This window comes from Chamaea fasciata, unplaced genomic scaffold (genome assembly GCF_029207755.1).
Source record: "Chamaea fasciata isolate MVZ Bird 193981 ecotype frontalis unplaced genomic scaffold, bChaFas1.0.hap1 SCAF_41, whole genome shotgun sequence".
In the NCBI taxonomy this organism is placed as follows: Eukaryota; Metazoa; Chordata; class Aves; order Passeriformes; family Sylviidae; genus Chamaea; species Chamaea fasciata.
In genome coordinates this window covers 1,355,375-1,378,838 of record NW_027094126.1, presented here as the reverse complement: position 1 = coordinate 1,378,838, position 23,464 = coordinate 1,355,375, and the positions used below count along the sequence as shown (strand labels likewise).

Genomic DNA, 23,464 nt, shown 5'->3' with positions numbered 1-23,464 from the left:
GGGCTTGGGGAGCACAAGAGGGGCAGGACCCGGATCCCCCCATCCCTCCCCAGGCGCGAAAGCAGAGCGGGGGCTCCGGGCTGGGGTGGGCACTTTATTACTGAGGGACGGACGGACGGACCCACGGACGGGGCCGGGCCGGGGCTCAGCGGCGGCGGCCGAAGCGCTGCGGGGTCGCCATGGTCCAGAACGGGGCCACCGGGGGATCCCAGCTGCGGGGGCTGAGCCGGGCCTGGGGCCCCCAGCCCGACCTGCCGGGGGGACGCGGCAGTGGGGACGGGGATCCCCGCCGGGGACAGACAGACAGATGGACAGGGGTGGATGGACAGACAGGGATGGATGGGAATGGGCCGAAGGACACGGACACCGAGCGGGGACCCCCCTCCCGCACCACTGACCCTTCTCTCAGACACCCCCAAACCGCCCCTGTCCCTCCCCACCCCCTGCGTCCTCCCGCTGTCCCCAGACCCCCCCGACCCCATCCCTGGATCCCCCGCAGACCCGGGCCCCCCATGCCCGCTCACCTCAGGGGGGGCCCGGGGGCGCGGCCGGGGCGCTGCAGGGACCGGAGCAGCGCTCCCAGGGCGGCGGCAGCGGCGGCGGGCGGCCCCGGGGGGGCGGCGGCGGCGGCCTGAGGCGGGGGAGGACCGGGGGTCACAGCGGTCCCGAACCGGAGCGCGACCCCCGGCCCCGCGCATTCCCCCCACGAACCGAACCCCCCGCTCCGACGGCGCGGCCGGGCCGGGGCTCACCGGGGCCGGGCCGGGGGTCCCGGGACAGGCGCGGGCGGAGCGCGGGGTCCCCGCCAGCAGCAGCAGCAGCAGCAGCAGCAGCAGTAGCAGCACCGGGCGCCCCGACATCGCCCCCGCCATCGCCCGCGCCCCGCCGCCGCCGCCGCCTCTTATGGCCGGGCCGGGGGTCCCGGGGGAGCGGGGGGAGCAGCCCGCGCCCCGCCGCCGTTAATGAAACTCATTTAGCACCGCGACAGCCGCCCCCGGGGACGGACGGACGGATGGACGGACGGGGAAGCGCCGCACGTCCCGCCCCGCCCGGGCCCCGCAACCGGCACCGCCGGGGCTGCGGAGCCAGAGCCCCGCGACCCCCGTCCTGTACCGGGACTTCACCAAGCCGGGACCCCTACCCTGTCCCCCCAGTCCATCCCGGCCCCCTCCCCTGTCCCCCAGTCCATCCCGGCCCCCTCCCCTGTCCCCCCAACCATCCCGGGACCCCTCTCCTGTCCCCCAGTCCATCCCGGCCCCCTCCCCTGTCCCCCCAACCATCCCGGGACCCCTCTCCTGTCCCCCAGTCCATCCCGGCCCCCTCCCCTGTTCCCCCAACCATCCCGGGACCCCTCTCCTGTCCCCCCAGTCCATCCCGGCCCCCTCCCCTGTTCCCCCAACCATCCCGGGACCCCTCTCCTGTCCCCCAGTCCATCCCGGCCCCCTCCCCTGTCCCCCCAGTCCATCCCGGCCCCCTCTCCTGTCCCCCCAGTCCATCCCGGCCCCCTCCCCTGTCCCCCCAACCATCCCGGGACCCCTCTCCTGTCCCCCAGTCCATCCCGGCCCCCTCCCCTGTTCCCCCAACCATCCCGGGACCCCTCTCCTGTCCCCCCAGTCCATCCCGGCCCCCTCCCCTGTTCCCCCAACCATCCCGGGACCCCTCTCCTGTCCCCCAGTCCATCCCGGCCCCCTCCCCTGTCCCCCCAGTCCATCCCGGCCCCCTCTCCTGTCCCCCCAGTCCATCCCGGCCCCCTCCCCTGTCCCCCCAACCATCCCGGGACCCCTCTCCTGTCCCCCAGTCCATCCCGGCCCCCTCCCCTGTTCCCCCAACCATCCCGGGACCCCTCTCCTGTCCCCCCAGTCCATCCCGGCCCCCTCCCCTGTTCCCCCAACCATCCCGGGACCCCTCTCCTGTCCCCCAGTCCATCCCGGCCCCCTCCCCTGTCCCCCCAGTCCATCCCGGCCCCCTCCCCTGTCCCCCCCGTCCGTCCCTCCCCACCATCACCCCCGCGCCCCCTCCCCGCTCGGCCGGCTCTCGCTGTCGCCACCCTGTGGCCGCTCCGCGCTCCTGCAGCCCCGACGGCGCGGCCGCGGCTCCCCCGACCCCAAACCAGCCGAAATGGCCCCAAAAACGCCACCCGAGGGTGCCCCGGGTCACTGCACTGCCGTGTCCCCACGAGCAGCTCCCCCGCCGTGCCACCCGGGAGGGGTGACGGTCCCACGCCGTGCCGAGGCCAGCCGCTGTCACCTTCGCCCAGTGCCACCCGCACCGGGCAGCCCCGGGGGCCCCCAGGGACGTCGGTGGGACAAAGCGACACCGGGGGTGTCCCCAGCCCGCACCGCCCCAAAGCAGAGGCCAGCAGCCGGCTGCTCCTGGGTAATATTTTAATGTTATATTTGCAGCATAAATAAAAGGCACGTTACATGTTTGGTATGACACGGCCGAGGGCTGGGGGGCTGGGACGTGTCCCCCGGGTCCCCCCGCCGCCCCGGGCCCCCGCGGGGGCTGTGAGGACCCGCTCACAGGAGCCCGGGTGGGGCTGGGGTCCCTCGGGGGCGGCCGATCTACGATACATGGGTGCGTATACGCGTCGATATGGACTGATAAGATACTACACAGGTACTGGGGGGGGGGTCCTTTTTTGGCTTCTTCCATTATTGATCGTCAAAGCTCGTGGCACAAAGCAGCTGGTGGGGGGGGGCACGCCCGGGACCCCCGTCCCGTGTCCCTTCGGCTCCTCCCGGGCTCGTTTTGGGGCCCCCGTGAGCGCGGGACTGGGGCGAGCGGAGCAGGAACGGGTCCACGAGTCCCGAAATGACACGATTCCCACCTGAGCCAAGAATTCCCGACAAAAGACCAGTCTGGGGGGAACCAGGCACCAGCTCTTCCCGCCCCGCCCAACCCTGCGGGATTTGGAGGCTGAAGAGGGAGGAAGAGGAGGGAAGGAGCAGGAGCTGCCCCAGGCTGGGGCTCCCCGGGGCCTGGCCGCGGCCGTCTGTCCCCACTCAATCACGGTTCCCATCAAATCCACAAACCCCAAACGCCCCCGGCCCCTCCCGCTCCCCGTGCTCCCCCAGCCCGCCCCAACCCCGCGGGGCTCCCCCGAGCGCAGGCATGGGACCCGGGAGGGGACAGCAGGAGGGGACAGGAGAGGACAGGAGAGGACAGGAGGAAGGCTCCTCCTGTCCCGGGATTCCTGGGGCTGGCAGAGCAAAGTGCAGGTGCCCGGCGCTGCCGAGCGGGGCCAGGGGCTGCCACCCCTGGGAGAAGCGGGAGGAATCACCAGGGAGCAGAAATCGGGGGGTTTAACCCCAAAACTGGTCACAAAGCGAGGAGCGGCTGCTTTTGGGGTAAAACACACCGGGGATGGGCACGGGAAGCTCCAGCCCTGTGAGTGAAGCAACAACAGGCCCGGGTGGAGCCGAGCCCGGACTCTGCTCGCTCCCCACTTGTCCCCGACCACGTTTGCAGCTTTCCCACTTTCCGTCTGTCCCGGGATCTGCAGAACTTTCAAGGCACTGGCGATGGGGGATGTGGGAATGGGGAGCTGCGAGGGACGGGGGGAAAGCTGCTCCTGCAGCCGCATCCCGAGGGGACCACGAGGACTCCCGGGAGGAGCGGTGGAGCAGGGAGACCCCACCACACAAAACCCAGCCACCTTCGGTGCCCCGAGGGTAAGGTGAGGGGCTGGGGAAGCTGCTGCCGCCCTCGATCCAAACACTCTCCTGGATTTTCCAGCCTTCGCTCGTTCCTGGTTCTCCCCAGAGCGCCCACAAACGGGCCCAGGGCTCAGCTCCTCCTTCCCTTCCTGGAGAGCCCCGACGGCCCCGGCCACCTCGGCTCACCCCACGCCACGGGCCGAGCCGCTGGGCAGGGTCAGGCATCCCCCAAAGCCCTCCCTGCGCCTCGGCGGGCAGCACAAACACGCCCGCGCCGGGACAGGGGAGGCTGGAAGCAGCTGGGAGCCCCCGGGCTGGGCTTCAGGAACAGCTTGACAGGAGGAACGGGGGATTGGGGAAGTGTGGGACCCCAACGAGGGACTCCCGAGGGTGGATGTGACCCCGAGCACGCACGGCGAGGAGCTGGGATGAGCAAGAGGAAAAGGGGGAGTGCGAGAGCAGCAACACAATCCCACCCCAACCCTGATCCCGATCCCAGCCGAGGAAGAGCTGCGAAAGAGGGAGGGGGAGAAGCCAGATCCCATGGCTGGAGAAGCCCCAAGTCTCGGGACTGCCCTGCCCGTGCCGAGACCCCAGTCTCCTGCTCAGCCTTTGCTTTGGGTCTTGCTGTCCCTGGGAACCTTCCAAGCGTGGAGAAACCAAACCCAAGCACCTGGACAAACCAACCTGGCTCCAAAGTGGCGAAGTGCGACCTGAGGGGGGGCTCGGCTGAGGGGGGACCTGTGAGGGGCAGAATTCCAAGGGAGCGCGACCAGATTCCTTCCAAACCCCACAAACCACCCCGCCCGCCTCCCAGCTGCCGGGAGCCGGGGGAGGCCGAAGCCCACCCGGGAAGGGGCCCCGACTCCAGGAGCTCCTCGCCGCGGAGGAGGACGGGGCCTGAATCCTTGGTCTGCTCGGGCCGGGAAGTGTCGGGGGCCGGGCCACCAAAGGCCGACCCCATTCCCGCTCCCTGCCCTGGGAGCAGGACGCCATCCCACGATTTAAGGCCACCACTGCGGAGGTCACCGCGGTCCCCGGGCGGAGCCGGGGCTGGTGGTGGCCCCGGGGACTCACACTGTCGCCGCCGTGGCCATTCCCGGCTCCCGGGACACCCCGAGCCCCGTTTCCATCGGGAATGCGGCAGCAGCCCGGCCCGGGCCGTACCTTGCCCAGCACCTGGCCTGGCTGCAGCCCCCGGGCGCCAGCCGTCCCTTGTCCCGGCCACCGGGCCACAGCCGCAGAGCAGCCCCGCTCCCCGTCGCGCGCGAAACCCACGGCCGGGACTGGGGAGGGAGGAGACCTCTGCCCTCGGAACGCCGGGAGGCTCCTGCTGAAGGTGCAACGATCCGGGGAGCGGGGCCAGGCCTGGGAGCAGCGCGGGGACAGCACGAGTGTCACAGCCTCCCACGCGCGGAGTTTAGTGTTAACCACAGGGACCGCCGGACCGGGCCGGGGCCCCGCAGCTCCGCGGGCGGCGCGGTGGGAGAGCGCCAGAGCTGCCCTTAACTCGAAACACAAAACAAAACAAAACAAAAGAGTAAAACCCCAAAAAAGAGAAAGGAGAAAGCCCCGGTGGGCCCCCGCCGGGGCTGTGGTCAGTCGGTCAGTCCGTGCGGCCGCTGCTGGGGCCCGGGGCCATCATCTGCCGGCAGACTGCGACTGTGGGGCCATGATGACGGGCGAGGCCGCGGGCACGGCCAGCTCTGTCCTTTGGCCGGCCATCTGCGCCAGCACCGAGGTGGCCACGGCCTCGGCGGCCGAGCGCGCGGCGCTGAGCCCGTTGGCCGAGCTGTGCTGGATGACGGGCGCGGGCGAGCCCGAGGGCTCCGAGCTCTCCTTGGGGCTCTCTGCTCCGGCACCGGCAACGGGAGAGAGCGACAGTCAGCCACGCGCTGGGACGGCGGCAATGGGGCGGGTTTGGGGCGGGAACGCTGCGGGTTTGGGAACGCTGTGGGTTTGGGAACGGGGCGGGTTTGGGAACGCTGCGGGTTTGGGAACACTGTTGGTTTGGGAACGCTGTGGGTTTGGGAACGCTGCGGGTTTGGGGTGGTATCAGGGACCATCAGGAATTGCCTGGACACTCGCTCCCCTTCCCAGCCCTATGGAATGTGGGAGCCCCTCCCTTTGGGCAGGAGCCGGGGGATAACCCTCGCCCTGCCCTCCCAGGCCTGGCAGAAGCAGGCTGGAACCCTCCCCAGCTCCAGGCAGGAGGCAGCACAGCTTCCCGAGGAGGGCAGCACCGGCTCAGCCTTCATCCCACTCCTTCACTCCCACTCGGTTCATTCCTCGTTCAGAGGAATTAATTTCCCCTCAGGTTGCCTGAGCAGCCCCTTCCCCACCTGCCAGGGGGACAGGATCCCCTCGGCAGGGCCCAGGGCGGGGCCTTTGGGGGTGTTCTTTACCTGAATCACCTGCTTTGCCCTTTATTCCTCCCTGAGATGCCAGAATCAATCAGAGCCCCTCACGAGGCTTTGCTGGCTCTGCTTTTTCTGGGAATTTGAGGCACCATGAGGGGCCGGGGGCAGACAAAGGCAGAGCCCTCCTTGCCTTTGTTCCTCAGCCCGGGGATGATCCGGGGGCTCCCAAACGCCCCAGGAGGACACCCAGAGCCCTGTGGACCCACAGGTACCGGGAGGAAATCCCACGTGGGATGGGCTCACCTCCCTTTGGAAGGGCAAAACAAAGGCAGGAGCTGGGTTACTCCCTCCACACAAACCCCCAATACCGGGGAAAAAATCAAATTTGGGGTTTAACACCTCACTGGGCTCTGGGAAATGGACTCGGGCTCCGTTTTCCTTCTGCCTTCCGCTGGGAAAACCTTGGCCTGGGCTCGGGGAAGGTCGAGCAGAGCAATATCCTCCCTCGGCACCCCAAACCCTGGGAGATTTACAAGGAACTGCAAATAAACCTCCCGAGTGTCCAGAGGCAGCTGCAATTCCATCAGGGACCCCGGGGCTTTGTTCCAGGACCTGCCTGGCCACAAATCTCGGCCGTAAAAAGGGGCACAGGGGAGGGAGGGAGGGAGGGAGGGAGGGGGAGAATCTCATTTTTAGCGCTCGGACGTGCGATGAATTCCTGCTGCTGCGGGGAGCAGGGACAGGAATTGGGGATGAGCAGGGAACAAACCAGGGAGCCCCCACCCCTCCGCAGGGCCGGGACGTGGGGACAGCCAGGGGCTGCTCGGCCAGGCTCAGGGGGCGCCGGTGGCAGTGCCAGCCCCCTCCAGCACAGCCCTGTGCCTCCCCAGGCAGGGCAGAATCCCAGGGAGGGGCCCCAAGGACACTGGAATTTCATTTTTTTAGGGTTTTTTTTTTTCCTTTCTCTCCCTCGGATTTTGCAGTTTCCCGTTCCTTTCTCTCAGCTCATCCATCCCTGCCTCTCCTCCCGTTTTTCCAAGGAACACTAGAGGACTCCAACGTCCTCCCAAAGCCTCGCAGCAGCCTGGAATTGGTATTGCAGGGAGGGCAGGAGGACCCAGATCGTGTTTAGCTCCCGGGTTGATTATAATGAAATAGGCAGCATTAAAAAAAAAAAAAAAAGGGAAGGAGATAAAAAAGAGCCTTTTTGTGTTTTTTTTTTTAACTTGTGAGCCGAGCCAGCTCGATGGGAACTGCAGAGAATGAGCAATGGAGCCCTGTGATGTCATTGAGAGAGTCTGGCCTCTCCTGACTCTGCCTCTGCTCTGCAGCAGCAAATTTGGGGCTTCAAGCGGATTGTCAAGGGCTCGGCTCGCTGCCGGGAGCAAGGAGAGGGGGACAGAGGGACACAGCCCTGCCCTGGGCACCGCCCCCACTGCCAGCTGCCCCCCCAGGGCTCCAAGGGACAACCTGGGGGCCGCTCCTCAGCAGGACAGCGGCAGGAACGCCCTCGGGGATCGGCGGGGCTTTGGGGCGCCCGGGAGGGGCCTCGAGGGTCCCTCGCAGCCCAGGCCTTGTGCACGCCCTGCTCCGTCCCTGTGCTGTGACCGCAGCGACCGGGAGGCGACAGGGAGGCGACAATTCCCTCCCTCCCCCGGCCCCGGAGCCAGCCCAGGCTCCATCACTCACCCAGGTAGCCCTGAGTCTTCTTCTGCAGGGCCGTGACGGGGCAGTCCTTGTGGGCCAGCAGCAGCTGCTTCAGCTGAGCCACCTCGTTCCTCAGCAGCGTCACCTCGTTCTGAGGGGACAGGCACACCTGGCTGTCCACCTGCCACCAGCCCTGAGCCTCCTGCCAGTGCCCCCCAGCCCCTGGGGACATCCCGGTCCTTTCCTGTGCTGTGAGCACCCTAATCTGACCCAAAAGTCTGGTCAGATTATCCCTCGGAACTGTGTGGGGAGGCAGCTGAGACCCAGACAGCTGCACCCCAACGCGGCCCAAGGAAACAGTTTGTGTAATGGCCTCGGAAGGGAACGAAAGGAGCCCGGCGTGGGCTGCAGCAGGTCCCGGGGACTGCGTCACCTGCCTGGAGCCCGGCGGCAGGGGAGGGGCACGGGCACGGCGAATGCCCCCCGGAGACGCGGCCCGGGGCCGCGGGGAGGGCACAGAGCCCGTGCGGGGCGCTGAGGGTGGGCGGGGAGCGGCGTGAGCTCCGGGCGCCGTGCCCGGCCCCGGTTACATACTCACGCTCAGCTGGATGTTCTGGCTGGTGAGCTCCTCGGCTTTCTTCTCCAGGGAGGACACCCAGAGCTTGCGCTTCTGGCGGCAGCGCGAGGCGGCCGCGCGGTTCCGCTCCAGGAATCGCTGCCGCCGCTCGTCCGGGTCCTCGTCGGCCGCACGCCGGCGCCGGCCGCCCGTGCTGGGCGTGGGCTGGGCCGGGGACACCTGAGGGCACCGGGGACGGGCTCAGCAGGGCCGGGGACAGGGACAGGGGACAGGGGACAGGGACAGGGCACAGGGGACTGGGGACAGGGGACAGGGGACAGGGGACAGGGGACAGGGCACCGGGGACAGGGCACAGCCAGTGCCAACCCAGAGCACAGCAGCTCAGTCCCGCCCCGAGGCACTGTCATTACTCGGGGCAGCGGCAGATCCCCGTTTTTGGGCAGGTAATTTGCTCTAAAAATTCGTTTTCCCCTCAGACTTTTCAGCCAAACAAGCTCCTGGAGGAAACCCAGCACACAAGGTTTGGTAAGGCCGCGTGTGTCCCGGTTTTACCGGGGACAACAAAGGGAAAGCAGCGAGAGCTGGCAGCGGGGCAGCCCTGGCCCCACAGGCTGTGAGGGGCAGCCCTGGCCTCCGTGCAGCCCCATGCAGCCCCGTGCAGCCCCATGCAGCCCCGTGCAGCCCCGTGCAGCCCCATGCAGCCCCGTGCAGCCCCATGCAGCCCCATGCAGCCCCGTGCAGCCCCATGCAGCCCCGTGCAGCCCCGTGCAGCCCCATGCAGCCCCGTGCAGCCCCGTGCAGCCCCGTGCAGCCCCGTGCAGCCCCATGCAGCCCCGTGCAGCAGATGGAGATGACGTGCTGCAGGCCCATCGGCGGCAGGAGCAGGTGGCCGTGGCACACGCCGCTGGCACACGCCGCTGGCACACGCCGCTGGCCGTGGCTGCCCGGCAGGAGCCAGCCGAGCTGATGGCCTGAGAGGGGAGCGTCTAACCCCAAAACTGAGGGCAGGAGGGAGGGGAAATGTCCCTTCCCAAGCCCACAGCTCGGCACGAAGACCAACGGTGCCTGGAGGGCTGGGAGTGCCTGCACAAACCCGGGGTTAACCCACGCTGCAGGGGGGCAGGACTGCGGCGAGGTTTTCTGCTCCTTGCCCAGCCCTGGAGAGCTGCAGGGAGAGCACGGAGAGCAGGGAGAGCACGGAGAGCAGGGAGAGCACGGAGAGCAGGGACAGCAGGGACAGCAGGGGCAGCAGGGGCAGCAGGGAGAGCAGGGACAGCAGGGAGAGCAGGGGCAGCAGGGAGAGCAGGGACAGCAGGGAGAGCAGGGGCAGCAGGGAGAGCAGGGAGAGCAGGGGCAGCAGGGAGAGCACGGACAGCAGGGGCAGCAGGGAGAGCAGGGAGAGCAGGGAGAGCAGGGACAGCAGGGGCAGCAGGGACAGCAGGGGCAGCAGGGAGAGCAGGGGCAGCAGGGAGAGCAGGGAGAGCAGGGAGAGCAGGGAGAGCAGGGAGAGCAGGGGCAGCAGGGAGAGCAGGGAGAGCAGGGACAGCAGGGAGAGCAGGGAGAGCAGGGAGAGCAGGGAGAGCAGGGAGAGCAGGGAGAGCAGGGACAGCAGGGAGAGCAGGGAGAGCAGGGAGAGCAGGGAGAGCAGGGACAGCAGGGAGAGCAGGGACAGCAGGGAGAGCAGGGAGAGCAGGGAGAGCAGGGAGAGCAGGGAGAGCAGGGAGAGCAGGGAGAGCAGGGAGAGCAGGGACAGCAGGGACAGCAGGGAGAGCAGGGACAGCAGGGAGAGCAGGGACAGCAGGGAGAGCAGGGAGAGCAGGGAGAGCAGGGAGAGCAGGGAGAGCAGGGACAGCAGGGAGAGCAGGGGCAGCAGGGAGAGCAGGGACAGCAGGGGCAGCAGGGAGAGCAGGGGCAGCAGGGAGAGCAGGGACAGCAGGGAGAGCAGGGAGAGCAGGGAGAGCAGGGAGAGCAGGGAGAGCAGGGAGAGCAGGGAGAGCAGGGAGAGCAGGGGCAGCAGGGAGAGCAGGGACAGCAGGGAGAGCAGGGAGAGCAGGGAGAGCAGGGAGAGCAGGGAGAGCAGGGAGAGCAGGGACAGCAGGGGCAGCAGGGAGAGCAGGGACAGCAGGGAGAGCAGGGGCAGCAGGGAGAGCAGGGAGAGCAGGGGCAGCAGGGAGAGCAGGGACAGCAGGGGCAGCAGGGAGAGCAGGGACAGCAGGGAGAGCAGGGGCAGCAGGGAGAGCAGGGAGAGCAGGGGCAGCAGGGAGAGCACGGACAGCAGGGGCAGCAGGGAGAGCAGGGAGAGCAGGGAGAGCAGGGAGAGCAGGGAGAGCAGGGACAGCAGGGAGAGCAGGGAGAGCCGGGGCAGCAGGGAGAGCAGGGAGAGCAGGGGCAGCAGGGAGAGCAGGGACAGCAGGGAGAGCAGGGAGAGCAGGGAGAGCAGGGACAGCAGGGGCAGCAGGGAGAGCAGGGAGAGCAGGGGCAGCAGGGAGAGCAGGGAGAGCAGGGGCAGCAGGGAGAGCAGGGACAGCAGGGAGAGCAGGGACAGCAGGGGCAGCAGGGAGAGCAGGGAGAGCAGGGAGAGCAGGGGCAGCAGGGAGAGCAGGGACAGCAGGGGCAGCAGGGAGAGCAGGGAGAGCAGGGAGAGCAGGGGCAGCAGGGAGAGCAGGGACAGCAGGGGCAGCAGGGAGAGCAGGGAGAGCAGGGAGAGCAGGGGCAGCAGGGAGAGCAGGGAGAGCAGGGAGAGCAGGGGCAGCAGGGAGAGCAGGGAGAGCAGGGAGAGCAGGGAGAGCAGGGGCAGCAGGGAGAGCAGGGAGAGCAGGGGCAGCAGGGAGAGCAGGGGCAGCAGGGAGAGCAGGGAGAGCAGGGGCAGCAGGGAGAGCAGGGGCAGCAGGGAGAGCAGGGAGAGCAGGGGCAGCAGGGAGAGCAGGGAGAGCAGGGGCAGCAGGGAGAGCAGGGAGAGCAGGGGCAGCAGGGAGAGCAGGGAGAGCAGGGAGAGCAGGGACAGCAGGGAGAGCAGGGGCAGCAGGGAGAGCAGGGAGAGCAGGGGCAGCAGGGAGAGCAGGGAGAGCAGGGAGAGCAGCACTGACCTGTGGCTGGGCCGGGGACGGGGCGTCGGGGTGCTGCACCAGGATCTGGCTCTGCTCCGGCCGCGCGCTGACCATGCTGCTGGCCGAGCCCGCCGCCAGCCCGCCGCCGTTAAGTGAGGAGGACGCTGCCAGGCTGGCCTTCAGCCTCTGCCGGGGAGCAAGAGGGACACCTGAGGCGCTGTCAGGGCTCTCGGCAGCCCCTGCCACCCTGCGGCCACCCCACGGGCAATGGGCACTGCAGACGACTCCAGCCACAGCTGTCCCCAGCTGGGCCAAAGGGACAGCAGTGCCCAGCCCAAAGGGGACAGTGTCCTGCCCAAAGGGGACAGTGTCCAGCCCAGGGGACAGTGTCCAGCCCCCCACCACTCACCATCTTGGCCTCGGAGTGCGCTGCCAGTCCTGAGGGCGAGAGGGACCCGCTGCTGCTGATGGGGGGCCCGGGGATGCCGGGGATGTTGGGCACCATGGCCACGGGCCGGGCCAGCTGCGGGGACAGCGGGGACAGCGGGGCTGGCACCTGCAGCAGCTCTGCAGGAGCTCCCTGGCAGAGCAGGGCTGTAAATCCTGACCAATGCCTCCCCTCCAGCCACCCCTCACTGCCGCTGTCACCCGCGGCTGCTGGGGATCACCCGGCACGGAGCACAGGGACAGGGCAGCCCCTTCCCCTCCCCATCAGCGCAAGGATGAGAGGAAAGGCACCAAAGCCCCTCTGGGGCAAAGCTGCCACTGCGCCCCCTCTGGAGCTTTCTCCCTCCAGAAAAGGGAGGGAAAACCAGAATTTGCAAGAATTTGGAAATGTTTTTAACCCCCTCTTTGGGTAGCAAAGCCCACAGATTGGGAGGGAAGGGGTGAGGATGTTCCACAGTTCCCGTGCCCCACCAGAGAGCTCTGTGTGGGGCTGTGCAGAGCCCCTGCCCCATGGAAATCTCCGTGTGGGGCTGTGCAGAGCCCCTGCCCCATGGAAATCTCCGTGTGGGGCTGTGCAGAGCCCCTGCCCCATGGAAATCTCCGTGTGGGGCTGTGCAGAGCCCCTGCCCCATGGAAATCTCCGTGTGGGGCTGTGCAGAGCCCAGCCCGGGCTGCAGGTGTCATTTCCTGCGCAGCACAGCCGGACACGTTCCCTGCAATGGTTCCCTGCAATCTCGGCTGCTCCAAACGGCAGCAGCTCCTGGGGGCTCCAGCCCCGCCTGCCATCTGTCCAGGCACGGCCTCGGATTTCTCCAAAGCCACTGACGGCCCTCTGGAGCGATCCCCACGTCACTGCTGCCCTGCCTCCCTCTCCTCCTCCTCCTCCCCCCGCAGCCCGGCCTGGCTGGAGCAGGAGGATCAGAGGGAACAGCAGCACCGGCGAGGGCCCGTCCCCGCTCCGGGCAGGAGTTCTGGAAGGTTCTCTCACCGAAATGACAGACGGCATCTGCACGGCGGGCCCGGGCAGCACGGGCATGGTCTGGCCGTTGGCGAGCTGCACGACGAGCGGGAGGGAGCCCGTGGGGGACCTGCGGACACAGACAGCCCCGCAGGGTTCTCCGGGCTGCCGACAGCCCGGCAGGGCGCGGCCGGCATCCCCGGGGCTCAGGGGGACCCCTGCTCCCTCCGCTCCTTCCCCGGGAGCTCCGGGCTGCCGACAGCCCGGCAGGGCGCGGCCGGCATCCCCGGGGCTCAGGGGGACCCTGCTCCCTCCGCTCCTTCCCCGGGAGCTCCAGGCTGCCGACAGCCCGGCAGGACGCGGCCGGCATCCCCGGGGCTCAGGGGGACCCCTGCTCCCTCCGCTCCTTCCCCGGGAGCTCCAGGCTGCCGACAGCCCGGCAGGGCGCGGCCGGCATCCCCGGGGCTCAGGGGGACCCCTGCTCCCTCCGCTCCTTCCCCGGCGCAGGGCCGGCCGAGCTCGGAGCGCAGCCTCCGCGGGCACCAGGGGACCGGCCGCGGCAAATGGGCCCGAGGCAGGGCCGGCGGCTCTGGGGACACGTGAGAGGGACCAAACCCTGCCTGGGACAGCCGGAGCCACTGCAGCCCCAGAAAACCCCTGAGACACTGCAGCCTCAGACAATCCCTGAGCCACTGCAGCCCCAGACAATCCCTGGGCCATTCCAGCCCCACACAGTCCCTGGGCCATTCCAGCCCCACACAGTCCCTGAGCCATTCCAGCCCCAGACAATCCCTGAGCCATTCCAGCCCCACACAGTCCCTGGGCCATTCCAGCCCCACACAGTCCCTGGGCCATTCCAGCCCCACACAGTCCCTGAGCCATTCCAGCCCCAGACAATCCCTGAGCCATTCCAGCCCCACACAGTCCCTGGGCCATTCCAGCCCCACAGAGCTCCCCAGCACCGCCGGGCTCTGCCAGGCGCCGTGCCGAGCTCAGGGAGCGCTTTCATCTCTCCCCACGGTGAGCTTTGCCTCGTTTCACTGAGCTCTGCCTCGTCTCCCCCCTCCAGGACAATCAGCTCCCGCTTGCTGCGCCGCCACCCGGCGTGCGGCGCGCTGCGGCAGACGCGGCGTCAGCAGCCCCCGGCGGCCCCGGCGGTCCCGGAGCCCAGGGGAGGCCCCTGGCCCCCAGCGCCTGCCCCAGGGAAGGCCCAGCACTCACCCCAGCTGCCTGTTGGACGGGGGAGCCTGGGTGATGACGGAGGTGGGGGACGGCAGGGTGGGGTGCAGGGGGTCGTAGCCCAGGTGCAGCGGCAGCGAGCCCGGCCGCACGATGGTGGGCGTGGGCGTGGAGAGCACCAGCGGCTTGGAGGGCAGCTCCTGCGGGGCAGAACACACCACGCGCATCGCGGCTCAGCATCACTGCCACGACCCTTCCTCCGGCAGGCTCAAAACACCCAGGAGCCTCCACACAGAGACCCAGGGGAGACCACCACCCACGGCACACGGGGAGGGGGAAAGCTCCAGCCCCTCCATGGGGGTGATTTAGAAGCTCCAGCCCCTCCATGGGGTGATTTAGAAGCTCCAGCCCCTCCATGGGGTGATTTAGAAGCTCCAGCCCCTTCATGGGGTGATTTAGAAGCTCCAGCCCCTCCATGGGGTGATTTAGAAGCTCCAGCCCCTTCATGGGGTGATTTAGAAGCTCCAGCCCCTCCATGGGGTGATTTAGAAGCTCCAGCCCCTCCATGGGGGTGTTTTAGAAGTTCCAGCCCCTCCATTCAGGATGTTTTAGGAAGGGGTGAATCTCCAGCCCCTCTGTCTGCCCCTTCAGAGGCTCAGCTCAGGCCTCAAAGGGTCCAACTCTGGCCCCAAAAGAGCCCAGCTCAGGCCTCGGCCCCACAGCTCAGCCCCACACGGCAAAGGGACAGCCCCAGCCCGTGGGGACAGCCCCAGCCCATGGGGACAGCCCCAGCCCGAGGGGACAGCCCCAGCCCGAGGGGACAGCCCCAGCCCGTGGGGACAGCCCCAGCCCGTGGGGACAGCCCCAGCCCATGGGGACAGCCCCAGCCCGAGGGGACAGCCCCAGCCCGAGGGGACAGCCCCAGCCCGTGGGGACAGCCCCAGCCCGTGGGGACAGCCCCAGCCCGTGGGGACAGCCCCAGCCCATGGGGACAGCCCCAGCCCGAGGGGACAGCCCCAGCCCATGGGGACAGCCCCAGCCCATGGGGACAGCCCCAGCCCCAGCCCGAGGGGACAGCCCCAGCCCGTGGGGACAGCCCCAGCCCGAGGGGACAGCCCCAGCCCGAGGGGACAGCCCCAGCCCATGGGGACAGCCCCAGCCCATGGGGACAGCCCCAGCCCATGGGGACAGCCCCAGCCCGAGGGGACAGCCCCAGCCCATGGGGACAGCCCCAGCCCGAGGGGACAGCCCCAGCCCATGGGGACAGCCCCAGCCCATGGGGACAGCCCCAGCCCCAGCCCGAGGGGACAGCCCCAGCCCGAGGGGACAGCCCCAGCCCATGGGGACAGCCCCAGCCCGAGGGGACAGCCCCAGCCCATGGGGACAGCCCCAGCCCATGGGGACAGCCCCAGCCCATGGGGACAGCCCCAGCCCGTGGGGACAGCCCCAGCCCGAGGGGACAGCCCCAGCCCGAGGGGACAGCCCCAGCCCATGGGGACAGCCCCAGCCCAAGGGGACAGCCCCAGCCCGAGGGGACAGCCCCAGCCCATGGGGACAGCCCCAGCCCATGGGGACAGCCCCAGCCCGTGGGGACAGCCCCAGCCCAAGGGGACAGCCCCACCTTGTCCTTGCGCTGGGGTGAGCGCGGCCGGGACGCGGGGCTGTCGGGCGGGGACGAGTCCACCTCCACCGGCTCCTCCTCCTTGATCTTGATGTCAGGGGTGGAGGGCAGGGACATGTCCAGGGCCCCGGAGCTCTGCAGGAGGGAAAGGACAATCAGCCGGGAAAGGAAAATCAACCCTGAAAGGAAAATCAGCCCTGAAAGGAAAATCAGCCCTGAAAGGAAAATCAACCCTGAAAGGATGATCAACCCTGAAAGGAAAATCAGCCCTGAAAGGACGATCAGCTCGCATTGTCTGCGAAATGCTCGAAACGTTGGGCTGCTCCCCGAGGAACAGGCCCCGGCTCCCAGCTCTTGCCAAATTATTATTATTTATTTGTACTGAAGCAGCATCTGGGAGCCCGAGGCAGAGAGCGGGGCTGCTCCAGCCCTGGCCAAACGGAGGTGGAGGCCCAGGAACAACAGGCAGCCCCAGATGGCAGCAGTTTGTGGGTTCTCAGTAACACACACGACTTCTCCACGGGCTGTTATTATGGTTCCTTGGGATGAAAAGGGCCCCGCTAAGGAGAACAGGTACCCAAGCCAAATGCCTGCGAGTTACAGGAGGCGCTTTCGTTCACAGAAGAGCTGTAAAACATTGTATAAATCAGCCTGAATTATTTTATTACCCGATTATCAAAAGCAAACAAAGAGCCATGCAAGTTATTAAATATCTATGAGCGCCCCATTAAAATAAAACCCAACCATATGCCTGGACTTGGCCACTTGCCACCACCCTGGGATCCAGCAGAGCCACGCGCCCCAGTGGAACCAGTTAACGAGGGCCAGGGGGACAGCAAGGTGGGGGGACAGCAAGGTGGGGGGACAGCAAGGTGAGGGGACAGCAAGGTGAGGGGACAACTGTCCCCGTCCCAGCCCTGGAGGGAGCAGCAGAGCAAGGATCTGCTCCACACCTTGCAGATCACCTGGTCCCTCCTCCTGTGCAGGCAAGGGAAACCATCCCGAAATCAGCCCTGACAGCTCTGCTTGTGCAGCCTGGTCTGCATCCCTCCCTGTTCCACTCCTGCTCCATCTGTCCGTCCATCCGTCCATCCATCCATCCATCCATCCATCCATCCATCCATCCATCCATCCATCCCAGTTCCATTCCTGCTCCATCCATCTGTCCATCCATCCATCCATCCATCCATCCATCCATCCATCCATCCCAGTTCCATTCCTGCTCCATCCATCTGTCCATCCATCCATCCATCCATCCATCCATCCATCCCAGTTCCATCCCTGCTCCATCCATCCATCCATCCGTCCATCCATCCCAGTTCCATTCCTGCTCCATCCATCCCAGCACTAAAGGGGTAGACGTGGATGGTTTAGAGCAGAGTGAGGCTCCAGCCCCTCAGTTCGGGGTGTTTTTGGGGGGACGCAGCCCCAGTTCAGGGTGTCTTTGGGGGGACGCAGCCCCAGTTCAGGGTGTTTTTGGGGGGACGCAGCCCCAGTTCAGGGTGTCTTTGGGGGGACGCAGCCCCAGTTCAGGGTGTTTTTTGGGGGACACAGCCCCAGTTCAGGGTGTCTTTGGGGGGACGCAGCCCCAGTTCAGGGTGTCTTTGGGGGGACGCAGCCCCAGTTCAGGGTGTTTTTGGGGGGACGCAGCCCCAGTTCAGGGTGTCTTTGGGGGGATGCAGCCCCAGTTCAGGGTGTTTTTGGGGGGACGCAGCCCCAGTTCAGGGTGTTTTTGGGGGGACGCAGCCCCAGTTCAGGGTGTTTTTGGGGGGACGCAGCCCCAGTTCAGGGTGTCTTTGGGGGGACGCAGCCCCAGTTCAGGGTGTTTTTGGGGGGACGCAGCCCCAGTTCAGGGTGTTTTTTGGGGGACACAGCCCCAGTTCAGGGTGTTTTTGGGGGACGCAGCCCCAGTTCAGGGTGTCTTTGGGGGGACGCAGCCCCGGCTCGGCCCCTGGCGGGTTCCCCCGGGCGGTTTTGCTGGCGGTAGGTGCAGCAATAACCATTTACCTGCCCTGTCAGAGCACAGGCGCTGCCGCGGGGACCACGAAGAGCCGGGATTAACACGCAGGGAAGTTTCAAACCGCTTCAAGCGCCTCGGGGGAAGCTTGACTTTAGCCGGTGTTTTTAATTACCGGCGCTGGTGCGAGACCACCCTTGCACAGGGGAGGACCAAGGCGGCTCTGGGGGCTGCACGCCCAGCTCCGGGCAGTGACCGCGGCCCGGACGGCGGCTCGGGGGGGGAATCCTTCTCCCAAAAGCGGCGCCCGCCGAGCTCCAGGCGCAAGGAGCATTTCGGAATCATTTCTGAGGAATGTTTTAGGCCGAGCCACCCCAAAGGCAATCCCAGGAGCACAGCCCCGGGGCTGCGGGGCTGGGACAGCCCGGGCCTGGGTGGTCTCCCCGGGGCTGCTCGGCCATTCCAGGTGCGAGAACGCGAAAATGTGAAAACATGAAAATGTGAAAACGTGAAAATGTGAAAACGTGAAAATCCTCCTTCCCGCAGCCCCTTCCCCGCTGCCGCTCGCAGAACAAAGGGCAGGAGCCTTTGCAGCAGCCGCATACCAATGAGAGAGATCAATTTCGGTTTAAAGAGCCTGTTATTGGCGCGGGGGGGAGCGGGTGGGAAGCCAGGTTTCAGTTTTAATTCTGAATTCCTCCGTTCCCCATCTCGGGAAGATTTACGCGGCTCGGCTCCCGCAGTTTATTTCCGAGCAGCGCCGCTGACTGCGAGCGTATGTACGGACATACATCAATTTAGTAAATGTATGTGCCAGGCTGAGAGCCCGGCACGCATCTGCTGCTGCTCCGAGCCCGCCGAGGCAGGGGAGGGGGCGGGGGGCTGGAAATGTCCTTAATTAGCTGCTTTCTGATGAGATCCCGTTGTCCTTCAGCCCCTGGCGCTCGCCGGGCTGCGGGGGCAGCCTGGATCGATGGCGCTGGCGGAGCGGAGAGCTCTTTGTTAGGGAAAGCTGCTCTTCTCCGGGGAAAGCTGCGGTCCCTGCCCTGCTCCGGCCCCTCCGGGGCTTTGTGCTCCCAGCCCGGCGTCCTGCAGCTCCTTCCCGAGGTCTGGGGTCTTTTGGGCGCTCCCCCTCTCTATTTCCCCCCCTTTTTTAGGACGTGAAAAGCCAGAGGAATGATAAACCGTTAACTCGGCGCTCTGCGGGCCCGGGATCAGCGGGGAAAGCAGCCAAAGTCACCCGAGTTACAAAACCAAGACCCCCCCGCGGCGGCAGAGCCCAGCCCAGGGCCTGCGCCTCCCCCAGGAGCGGCCCCGGCCCCCCGGCCCCAGGGCAGCCACAGCCCCTTCTTGCCTTTTTCTCATCGTCCTCAGCAGCCTTCTTGAACTCGTGCTCGAAGGAGCTGGCCAGCTCGTTGAAGAGTCCCACCTCCTCGCAGTTCTTCAGGAACCGGGTCGGCGTCGGAGTCTGGTCTGGTTCGGGTGGGAACAGGGAGAACTGGTCAGGGAGAGGCCAGAAAACGGCATTTTACCCACCGCAGGCCTTCCCTGCGGGCCCGGGAGCGTGTGTGCCGCCCCGGGGACGGCAGGTGACACTTGGGAACGGGACAGGCATGTCTTGCTGGCTTTGCTCCTCGGGTGTCTGAAGAAATAATCCTTGGGGCAAGAGGATTTCTGAGGAATTCCCGTCCTCAGCTGCACAAGGAGGGAAAATCGGGAGTTTGATCTCGCTGAAATCACAAACACAGCGAGCGATGAGAGGGGAGAGCGGCTGAAGGGAGCGGCCCCAGGGCCGGGCAGAGCCTCCCCCTCCCTGTGCCAGCCCCGGATCCCAGGGCCATTCCCAATCCCGGGGCCATTCCCAATCCCAAATCCGTTCCCTGGGAATGCTCCTGACCCCCGGATCCCGGAGCCATTCCCAGTCCCGGGAGGACTCCCTGGGAATGCTCCCCTCCCTGTGGCAGCCATTCCCATTCCCATCCCGTTCCCCGTCCAGCCCTCCCAGTGGGATTCTCCCCCACACGAACACATCTGGCCTGTCTGGCCATCACCCGGCCCATAAAAGGACCAGGAAACCTCCCTGCTCCGGCCAGCCTCCAACTCCGCCGGGAATCACACCAAGGGATGCATCCCGCAGGAAAACACCGGGATTTTCCAGCACAAAGAGCATCCCTGGGACGATCCAGCCCCACTCCACACCCGCTCTCTGCTGCGTTTGCCACCGAAGCAAAATCCCCCTCTGGGCGCCCTTTGCTTCCCCCCAGATCCCAATCCATAAAATCCAGCAACTCCATCAACCAAATCTCTCCGCAGGAGGTTGTTTTTCCAGGGCTTTAACAGCTCTCAGGGCTCTTCTGGGATCGTTCTGTGCTCGGCATTGCCCTCCCGAGCCGCAGAGATTTCCACAAACAAAGCCCGGCCCCTGCGTGCCCCTGCCCTGCCCCAGTGCCCACCGCGGCCGCTGCCCTGCCCCACGGGCGCCCGTTCCCATAAAAACCCCGTTCCTGCTGCCACAGGGGCTCCTTGTCACCCTCCTCATTCAGCCGGGTCCTGCCCTGCCCCACGGCCTCGGGAGAAATCCCAGAGACAAAATGGTGCCTGGAAAAACCCCGGCACGGATGGAATTCCAGCGCTCACAGCCAGCAGGGTTTTACAGCCCTCACACCCCCCAGGCTGTGTCAGGCAGTGACAGGTTTGGGGGGGTTCAGCTGGTCCCAAACTGGCCAGGGATAAATTGGTTTGTTTGGGGTTTAGCTGGCCCTGAACTGGCCAGGGATAAATTGGTTTGTTTGGGGTTTAGCTGGCCCCAAACTGGCCAGGGATAAATTGGTTTGTTTGGGGTTTAGCTGGCCCCAAACTGGCCAGGGATAAATTGGTTTGTTTGGGGTTTAGCTGGCCCCAAACTGGCCAGGGATAAATTGGTTTGTTTGGGGTTTAGCTGGCCCCAAACTGGCCAGGGATAAATTGGTTTTGGGGGGTTCAGCTGGTCCCAAACTGGCCAGGGATAAATTGGTTTGTTTGGGGTTTAGCTGGCCCCAAACTGGCCAGGGATAAATTGGTTTTGGGGGGTTCAGCTGGTCCCAAACTGGCCAGGGATAAATTGGTTTGTTTGGGGTTTAGCTGGCCCTGAACTGGCCAGGGATAAATTGGTTTGTTTGGGGTTTAGCTGGCCCCAAACTGGCCAGGGATAAATTGGTTTGTTTGGGGTTTAGCTGGCCCCAAACTGGCCAGGGATAAATTGGTTTGTTTGGGGTTTAGCTGGCCCCAAACTGGCCAGGGATAAATTGGTTTGTTTGGGGTTTAGCTGGCCCCAAACTGGCCAGGGATAAATTGGTTTTGGGGGGTTCAGCTGGTCCCAAACTGGCCAGGGATAAATTGGTTTGTTTGGGGTTTAGCTGGCCCCAAACTGGCCAGGGATAAATTGGTTTTGGGGGGTTCAGCTGGTCCCAAACTGGCCAGGGATAAATTGGTTTGTTTGGGGTTTAGCTGGTCTCAAACTGGCCAGGGATAAATTGGTTTGTTTGGGGTTTAGCTGGCCCCAAACTGGCCAGGGATAAATTGGTTTGTTTGGGGTTTAGCTGGCCCCAAACTGGCCAGGGATAAATTGGTTTTGGGGGGTTCAGCTGGTCCCAAACTGGCCAGGGATAAATTGGTTTGTTTGGGGTTTAGCTGGCCCCAAACTGGCCAGGGATAAATTGGTTTTGGGGGGTTCAGCTGGTCCCAAACTGGCCAGGGATAAATTGGTTTGTTTGGGGTTTAGCTGGTCTCAAACTGGCCAGGGATAAATTGGTTTGTTTGGGGTTTAGCTGGCCCCAAACTGGCCAGGGATAAATTGGTTTTGGGGGGTTCAGCTGGCCCCAAACTGGCCAGGGATAAATCGGGTTCATTTGGGATTTTTGAGTTCTACCCCAGAGCAGCCCCCTGGGTGTCAGCCCCCCAGTTCCACAGAGGCTGCGGGGCCCAGGTGCTGTGGGAGCTCCTGGCTGGGGCTCTGAGCCCTTGATGGGCCTTTAATTTATTAACTGCAGCTTCCTAAAAGCTCGGGAAAATTGACACCTGGGCTGAGAGGGGAAGCTGCTCTGTCAGGTTTGCTTCATCGTCCTCAAAGCACACGCAGAGACGTGAAAGCCCTTCTGGCCATAAATCCTACAGCCTTTAATAAAAAAAGGGCGAGAGCTTAAAAAAAAAAAATTTAAAAAAAAAATTAAAGAAAAAAACCCCCCCAAACCCCACAAAATCTGATACTACCATAAAAAAAAGAAAAAGGAAAGAACTTGGAAGGCTCTGGCTTTGCTTTTGCCCTGATTAAATGCAGATCACAGGAGGTTTTATGGGTTTTGCAGTGCATCTGGTCCCTGGCATCAATCTTGCGGGGCGCTGGCCGGGCACATACCTGCGATGATGACGGAGTCGGTGCGAGCGGGGCCGAATTTCAATGTCATCTCGTGCTTGTGTTTATGAACCGCCAGGTGGTCCTCGTTTGTGAACCTCTGAAACGAAACAATTTAGAAAATGGGGAATAAATGGGCTCTGTGTTTTACGGGCCCGTCCTGCGGCGGGCGAGGGGGGAGAGGCGGCTGCGGGGCGAGGACGGGGCAGGGCTGGGGGAGCCCGAAAGGGGGGAAAGGGAAACGCCTTTTGATGCAGTTCTGGATGGTGGGGGGCAAGGGTTTTCAATAATCTGGGCTTTAGGTGATGGAGCCAGGCACGGAAATTCCGAACTCCAGAACTCCCCCTTTATTGCTGGCTGAGGACACGGGGAATTCGGGGCAGTTGGGGGCAACTTCTCTGCAGTGGGGTGAGGCAGAGCCAGCCCTGCCTGCAGGTTCAGCTCCGGAGTTTTTACGGAGCGAGGACGGAGGGGGAGCATCTCCCACCCCCAGCGAAATTCCACCTGCGGGGAGAGCTGCAGGAGCAGCCCCATCCTTCTGGGAGGGTAAAACCCCGCCCGAGGGCTGTGGGGCTGCCTTTGGGGCCGCCACAGGCAGACAAAGGCAGGGAGAGGAGCGGGGAGCAGGCAGGGACGGGGTTAAAGCACAGCCCCATAAAGCCCAGGATGGATTGCGTCTCTCCTAATAGACTGCGACAAACGGGGCCGGGGCACGGCTCCGCAGCGCCTTTATGCATCCAGCAGCACCGGCGGCTTCCAGAAAAACGCTGCAGCAGCAGCAGCAGAGCAGCAGCAGCGGCGCATTCCTGCCCCTGCCCTCCCTCCCGCGGGCATCCCACCCCAAAGCCACCCGGGGCCACCTGCTCCTGCGGGGTGCTGGAGCCTGACACCCACCCGGGGCCTTTCCACGGGTTTATTTACGGCCCTGCTGCTTTAGCAAATCAATCTGCGCCTTCTGAGCTGGGCAGAGGAGGGGGACAGTCCCTCGGGGGTGGGGGTAATCCCTGGCTGCTGGGGGACATCAGTGGCAGGGGACACTCCCTCAGTGCCAGGGGACACCAAGACGTGGGTCCAGCCGCCCCAGCCCCTTCCCCTGGGCTCAGGGATGAGGGGGCTGCACACAGAGCCCCTCACTGCTCACAAGGTGCTCTGGCAGCTGCTGAATTTAGAGAAATCAGAGCTGCTGGGAGAAAAGCCAAGAGGTTTTTCTGCCTGTGGAACTCCAGGAAGAGACTGAACCCCAGTCTCTCCCAGCTCCGCTCCGTAACTAAACCTTAAATAAACCCCAAATAAAATTTCTCGACGGTTCGGCCAAAATCTGCCTGATCTGGGGGTTTTTTTTTCCTCCCCGCAGCTCCCGGTGCTCCAGCCTGGCCACAAACCCTTTTTGTGCACGGAGCTTTCACAGATCCCGGCCCCGAAACGCTCCCGAACAAAGGGAAGGAAAGGGAGAGCCAGGGAGAGTGGAGGGAGAATCGCTGGTTCCGCGCCCTGCGGGGCAAGGGACACCCAGAACTTCACCCACAACTTCACCCAATCTTCCCCACATCTTCACCCACATCTTCACCCACATCTTCACCCAATCTTCCCCACATCCTCCACGGGTCTGGCCCCAAACCCCT

The 23,464-nt window shown here is 65.3% G+C and overlaps 2 protein-coding genes across 5 annotated transcripts in view; both read right to left on the bottom strand.

Annotated features, from left to right (window-relative positions):
• Positions 1–94: 94 nt before the first annotated feature.
• Positions 95–872, bottom strand: NPFF (neuropeptide FF-amide peptide precursor). The gene is given in 3 exon segments (XM_066207568.1): positions 95–269; positions 534–718; positions 720–872. Coding segments are annotated over 3 exon segments (462 nt in total). The 3' UTR covers positions 95–145.
• A 1,498-nt stretch (positions 873–2,370) lies between these two features.
• The window catches only part of LOC136303749 (cyclic AMP-dependent transcription factor ATF-7), a 53,641-nt gene continuing 32,547 nt past the window's right edge, over positions 2,371–23,464 (bottom strand). For 3 of the 4 annotated variants that reach the window (XM_066207355.1, XM_066207356.1, XM_066207357.1), the window contains 10 exons: positions 21,846–21,942; positions 18,807–18,925; positions 15,496–15,630; positions 13,917–14,074; positions 12,726–12,825; positions 11,700–11,813; positions 11,330–11,476; positions 8,261–8,462; positions 7,709–7,817; positions 2,371–5,509 (listed from right to left, as the gene is read on the bottom strand). In XM_066207355.1, the coding sequence (XP_066063452.1) occupies positions 5,266–5,509; positions 7,709–7,817; positions 8,261–8,462; positions 11,330–11,476; positions 11,700–11,813; positions 12,726–12,825; positions 13,917–14,074; positions 15,496–15,630; positions 18,807–18,925; positions 21,846–21,942 (1,425 nt within the window). In that variant the 3' untranslated portion in view covers positions 2,371–5,265. The remainder of the gene's footprint in view (positions 5,510–7,708; positions 7,818–8,260; positions 8,463–11,329; positions 11,477–11,699; positions 11,814–12,725; positions 12,826–13,916; positions 14,075–15,495; positions 15,631–18,806; positions 18,926–21,845; positions 21,943–23,464) is intronic. The other variant, XM_066207358.1, reaches the window with a different exon arrangement.